Source organism: Oryza brachyantha, chromosome 4 (assembly GCF_000231095.2).
Source record: "Oryza brachyantha chromosome 4, ObraRS2, whole genome shotgun sequence".
NCBI lineage: Eukaryota > Viridiplantae > Streptophyta > Magnoliopsida > Poales > Poaceae > Oryza > Oryza brachyantha.
In genome coordinates this window covers 7,388,937-7,395,478 of record NC_023166.2, presented here as the reverse complement: position 1 = coordinate 7,395,478, position 6,542 = coordinate 7,388,937, and the positions used below count along the sequence as shown (strand labels likewise).

General features: G+C 35.4%; 1 protein-coding gene across 1 annotated transcript; it reads left to right on the top strand.

Moving 5' to 3' along the window:
- Positions 1 to 984: 984 nt before the first annotated feature.
- Positions 985 to 6,211, top strand: LOC102701533 (tau-cadinol synthase-like). Its single transcript, XM_006652117.3, has 7 exons — positions 985 to 1,068; positions 1,929 to 2,187; positions 2,637 to 3,006; positions 3,370 to 3,591; positions 4,987 to 5,122; positions 5,234 to 5,482; positions 5,899 to 6,211. Exons 1-7 carry the CDS (start codon positions 985 to 987, stop codon positions 6,190 to 6,192), a joined length of 1,614 nt encoding a protein of 537 aa, XP_006652180.2. The 3' UTR covers positions 6,193 to 6,211.
- Positions 6,212 to 6,542: the final 331 nt, after the last annotated feature.

Here is a 6,542-nt window from a genome sequence, read left to right as displayed (position 1 = left end):
CCTCAAGCAAGGACACATAGGAGTAAGGTGTTGTGCTTCTTAGCATCTCAAACACCAGTGTCACTCCTAACGGCCCGAGCCCCTCCATCTTCTACTCACTCAACACTCGATCCTCACGATCTCACCCGCACCGCCGATATCAACCAAAAAGAGGGGCCATGGCTTCCCGCTAGAGGAGTTCACTCTCCTATACAAATAGTTTTGGGTTTTTTTAATAAAGATTATTTTTCATCCATTGTTTTTAGATCGCTAAAAATACATATATAAAAGTTTTATTTATAAATTATTTTTATTTACAAATATGCTGTTTGGCTAATGTGTTCTCACGAGTAGAAGAAAAAGTGCCCCAATGATGCTCGTGGAGGAGAACAAAGATACTCCTGCCTAGGATAGCTAGTCTCCCGATGGAATCGTGACGTACATGTGTGGTCAGCTTAGCAGAACATCGAATGCACCTCGATTTCTCGGAAAGCATCTGTTACCCCTATCTTTTTCTTATCTTTTGACTTATGTTTATACTTATATATCAAAATTTAATTTAATTTTTTAACCATAAAGTTAGAGTTGATTTTGTGGAGTTTTTTTTACCGAAATTTATTTTTCAGCCTTAACTTTTGGATTGACAAGAATATATATATATAAGAATATATATATAGAAGTTTAATTCGCCAATTATTTTTTGCTTGTAAATATATATATATATATATCGTTTTACTTCTGGTAAGAAACCGTAACCATCACCCCAAATATGTGCTCTTTCTCGGAGATACCGAGATATATAAGACAACAAAAATATGTCAAGCGCTGCTGCACGTACTGTAGATAGGAATCGCATGGTTGATATTGCACTGGTAGCTCTATATATAACCCCTGTTCCATGCTCAACTCATAAGCTATAATCAAGCAACAAATCCATCAACACATGTATAGAGACATTCACCGGTAGCTCTGGAATCATACTATACACATACATGTAAAATTAATATGGGATCTGGGATGGTGGAATCTAACTTCGAACCTTCATTGTGGAGCAACTACTTTATTGACTACGAGCTGAAGCCACTGCAGGTACTTTTACACCATATATATATCTGGGCTCAACTGAAGTTCTGATGAACTGCTAGCTCTCTCTGAAGTTCATCCATGTTAATTAGCCCCAAAACATCATCAAAATGCTCCCCTAAGAAACCTACATGTTGACTCTGTATTCCCTGTTTAGCATTTTGGAACAACAATTTAACATGGAATATTCCAACGATATATATGTGTGTATTAAGTACTGTCAGACCGGTATTATTCCTCATATCATGATGATTAAAAAACCGAATTATTTTTCAGTTTTTAATACAATCTTTGACTCTTCATCTTATTGATTTTTTTTGCGATTAATATTTTTATTTTTATTAGATAATAAAACATGAATTATACTTTACGCGTGACTATTTTTTGATTTTTAAATAAAATTTTCAAATAAGACAGATGGTTAAACGCTGGAGACAGAAATAAAAAAAAAGAAGGTTTTTCTAGGACGGAGGTGGTATGTTTTAGGAGTGTATAATTATAACAGTTTATTACTTAGGTTTCTGCATAATCTAAAGATTTGATGGTCTGTCTAACGAGATGACCAGGTGAAATAATTGCCATCCTTTTTGTGTACATGATTTATTTTCCCTTACCAAAATGTGCATATATATACTTTTGATGCCAGGTTCCAGTAAAACTAGCTAGTTTACAGTTTTGTTATTCTCAGTACGTAATACTTTTTGATAAATGATAGCTATGACTATTCATTTCAAGATTCTGTACCACAACAAAGTAATTAATCATTACAAAGTTCATTATTTTAATCTACGAGACTTTTCATGATCAGTATTCTCTTTTCGAAAACTACAATAAGCTGTACTATATACCATGATCTAACCAAGCAGAGATCAGAAAAATGGATGAGGAAGAGAGCGGAGAAACTTAAGGAGGATGTGCTCACACAACTTGAGGATTGTGAGGATATGCAGGAGAGGATGAACTTAGTGGATGCAATCCAACAACTTGGAGTTGATCATCTCTTCAAAAAAGAGATAGATAACGCACTAAAAGACATTCACACAAGTGAATTTAACAGCTCTAGCCTCCATGAGGTTGCTCTTCGGTTTCGATTGCTTAGGGAGCATGGCCTTTGGGTGTCTCCAGGTATATATATCAAGAAAACAATTTTATCATTCTTTAGAAGGTACATCTCGATACCTGTAAAATTGCTCATAACTTAATCAGTGAAAAAAATGCTAATAAAATAAACATGTACACTTCACACACCAATTTATTTGACGCTAGCGTAAATGGCTGCTCACTGCTAATTGCAGACACACTAATTTAATTTTGATCGATATTTTGAGTGATCGGTATCCTTTTTATGTTTTCAGCAGTATTTTTTACATATGTCATTTTTAAATACATTAGATTGCTTTTTTTTTTGGTTTCTTTTGGTCGAAATTAAGCAATCTCATCACAACACAGAGACACCAGTATGTATGTACAGAATATAGATAAAGAGATGTCTAGTTTTTCAGCCAAAGTATATATAAACACTTTGTCAACCACCTAAAATTAATAAAAGGCTATATATCTGTCTTGCACTGCAGATGTATTTAACAAATTCAGAGGTGATGATGGGAGGCTGAGCGATGTGATAGCTGAGGACACAAGGGGTTTGTTGAGTTTGTATAACGCAGCTCACCTCCTAATTCATGGCGAACCAGAACTAGAAGAAGCCATCTCTTTTGCTAGACACCATCTCCAGTCAATGAGCTCTGTGGATCCCATCTTAGCTGCTCAAGTCAGCCGTTCCCTGCACACAGCACTGCCAAGAACAAGCAAGAGACTAGGGACACTGCAGTTTATGTCAGAATATGAACAACAAGAAGGGTTTAATGGGATTCTTCTGGAGCTAGCAAAGCATGATTTTAACCTTCTACAGAACTTGCACTTGAAGGAGCTGAAATATTTCTCTGGGTATGTATATATGATTCTCTTTCTGGGGTTCCGAAAGCAATTACTTATTGGCAAATAATATTTATTCCCTCGAACATGCTGATGAAAGATAAACGATATATTTGCATATGGAAAGTAATTTATGAATAAAACTTTTTTTATATATATTTTTAGTGGTCTAAAAGCTACAGCTGAAAAATAAAATACAGTCAAAAACCTCAAAATCAACTCTAAATTTATGGTTGAAAATTGAAATTCTGGCTTATAAGCATATCCAAAAACAAAAGGATATTGTTTGATCGATCAATCCATAAAATAGATAGATATATGGATCATAAAGGTTGAAATAATAATTAATCAGGTACAAAATATTAATTGATACAGTTGGTGGAGAGATCTTTACAGACATGTCGGGTTAAACTACGCTAGGGACCGTGCAGTGGAAGGCTACCTGTGGTCATATCTGGCATTCTATGAGAGTGGCTTGCAGGCTGTCACCAGAATCTTTTTTGCGAAAATGATTCTACTAGTTACCATGCTGGATGACACATTTGATTCACATGCTACATTTCAAGAATGCCGGCAGCTAAACTCAGCGATACAAAGGTTGGATTATTTCTGCTTGAAATTAATTTTCTTATATATGTTCATACAGTGTTTATATATACTAATTGGAGGCTCTCGTAGAAAAAGAGAGAAATCGGGACCATCCAAACATCACAGTTCAATGAAATCAATGGCTTAGACAAGTCTTGTACACAGCATGAATAGGCTTAAGTGAAAACGAACTATTAATTATTAAAAGAATAATTTGTAAGTAAAACTTCTAAAAGCTTAGACTGAAAAATAAATAAGATGAAAACCTAAAAATCAACATCAAATTTAAGTTATAAAATTTAAATTTTAGCTTAAATAAGCGTAAGTGAAAATATAAGTTGGCAGCCTGGTGGATTGAGTGTTTCAGCACCAGAAAAAAAAAAAGAAAGAAGGCACTTTGTTTATTTGTTACACTCTATACATGTCCAACGAACTCCTAACTCCCATCAGTCGCTTTCTCTCTTGTTGCCTAACAACAAGCCACAGATCCAGGATATTACAATGTAGCAGTCAGATCGATCGGATGGCAGCGTCCTTGATCAAATAGGTTGAAATGATCAAAATGTTGGTGGGGGATGTCCTAGTAATATACCCATGCCTAGAAATAGATCCATAAATAAAAGAAACAATTTTCTTAAATAAACAACTTGGTTTTCTTTGTTTTGTAAAGCAATAGTTTTGCGTGGGATTTTGGGCATTTATTTACATTTCTATATGTTAGCAACCAAATGGAGCTCCAAATCCATAGACTGGTCCTTCAGTTGTCCCCTCTATGCCTTAAATCCACAGTTGTTCCTTCTGTCTTTCCTAGCTGCACATCCGAGAAATTAAGCATTCTGGTTCAACTATTCTACTTTTTTCACACCGATCTATAGCTTCATCTTTGTCTATTTATCCAACTAGTACAACAGGTAAAAGAATTTTAATAGATGATCTAATTAATATGTGGGTGCTATATCAGTGATATGGGATGTTTATATTTATAATTCTTAACAGCTTCAGTTGGAGTCTAAATATACAAATTTACAGATAGTTCCCTTTTGGATTTGATAGATCTATTTTATATTTATAATTCTTAACATGTTCAGTTGGAGTCCAAATATACAAATTTACAGATAGTTCCCTTTTTGGATTTGATAGATCTACTCCGTTGTATAGCCGTATCAGGCGAAGTAGTAAAAAAACATTATTAGCAAATAGTTGTCATCACTGGAAGAATTGTTTTCTACAAATTTACTGAAATTCTACAGTCTATTTTATCCACTCTTCTTTTTTGTATTGTCGTAATTGACAGTGACATCATTTTTTTTATCGTCTAACTAAGAATTTCATAAAGGAGGATAATTTGTATATTTACCTAGCTATTAAACCTTTGGTGGAAATAAATTGTGGCTTCTTATGTAGCTGGGATGTGAGCGCTGTCACCCTTCTACCAGAGTATTTGAAGAGGTTCTATACAACACTCTTAAGCAACTTTCAGGAGCTTGAGGATCAAGCAACAGACATTGACAAGTACCGTGTTGCATGCACCAAGAAAGAGGTAATTATATGTGCACTTCTGTGTTTTCATTGTACAAAAAATGCACCTTGATCTTTTCTAATTACAAACAAATATTGTTCTATTTATGCTAATTTCCTTAGTTTTATGCAGCTACAGAAACTGTCCAGCTATTATATCCAGGAAGCCGAATGGGTACACCAGAGGCATAAACCACCTTTCGGTGATCAAATTAATTTATCTGCTATGACCTCAGTCGTTCCACTACTAAGTGTGAGTGGGACAATAGGCATGGGTGAAGCTCTAACCAAGGAAGCATTTGAGTGGGCAGCCAGTAGATCCGCTGTCACAATGGCATCGTCCAAAATTGGGCGTTTCATGAATGATATCGCTGCAATGAAGGTATACTTTAACTATATTTATTATATATCCCCTTAATTTACCAATGATATTATCAGGCCGAAATACCTCGTAGTACACAAAATACAATATGGCAAACTAACTTATGTAGGAACAAATGGATGGCTACATGTTATATATAAGTAGTTGACAAGAAACAACTGCGGATAATTTTACGTTCAACCCCTGTGACAATTCGCTAAACCTCGATCATCGGTGGCTTTATACTATCTCTACAAAATTTATTTCCATAGGTGCCTTGACACAGCTACCTGTGGAAATCCATTGTTTTCATATGTGCTGCGCAGCAGTAGAGTGGGATAAACTTTGATGTACATACATATTTTACGTTTGAGGGTGCGATCTAATCAATATTTCATGTACACAAAACACACACACACATATATATATATATGCAGCGAGGAAGAAACAGAGGGGATGTTGCAAGCTCCGTGGAGTGTTACATGAACGAGCACAAAGTCCCGGTGGAAGATGCAATCAGCAAGATCGAGTCACTGGTAGAAGACAACTGGAGAACGCTGAACCAGGCTCGATTCGACGATGATACGACGCTGCTTCCACTGGTAGAGCAAGCTGTAGATGTAACTGCTTCCATGTCTTTCTTTTACGAAGACAGGAAGGACGCATATACATTTGCCACCGCACTTCAGGAGACTATCGAGTCTCTCTTTGTTAACCCTGTCCCGATTTAAACGATCCGTTAATATACGATGTAAGACCTTTTTTAGTCTTCTCTATCTATATTCATATATGGTGTGGTTGATTGTATGTATCAGTCTAGCCGGAACAAGTGGGTGCAAATAAAATTGTCTGGTTGACGTATCAGTTGAGCATGTATAATTTGATATTTTGTGTAGTTGAGTGCATGATATCTGAATTTGATTACCTCCACTTTTACATGGTGAGATTGAAAAATAGTGAAAATATCACATATATTAATAGTTCATATTACGTACTCAAATATATATATACAAAAAATGGTATGTGATAAAACATATAATAAATAAAAATCCCTCTCTCTCTCCGTCAGTGCCATCCAGGC

Excerpts from the sequence above, each read along its gene's own strand:
- LOC102701533 (XM_006652117.3), top strand. The coding sequence starts at position 985 with ATGGGATCTGGGATGGTGGAATCTAACTTCGAACCTTCATTGTGGAGC. Across the intron at positions 2,188-2,636 it reads TGGCCTTTGGGTGTCTCCAG|ATGTATTTAACAAATTCAGA; the intron begins GTATATATATCA and ends CTTGCACTGCAG. Across the intron at positions 5,123-5,233 it reads TTGCATGCACCAAGAAAGAG|CTACAGAAACTGTCCAGCTA; the intron begins GTAATTATATGT and ends AGTTTTATGCAG.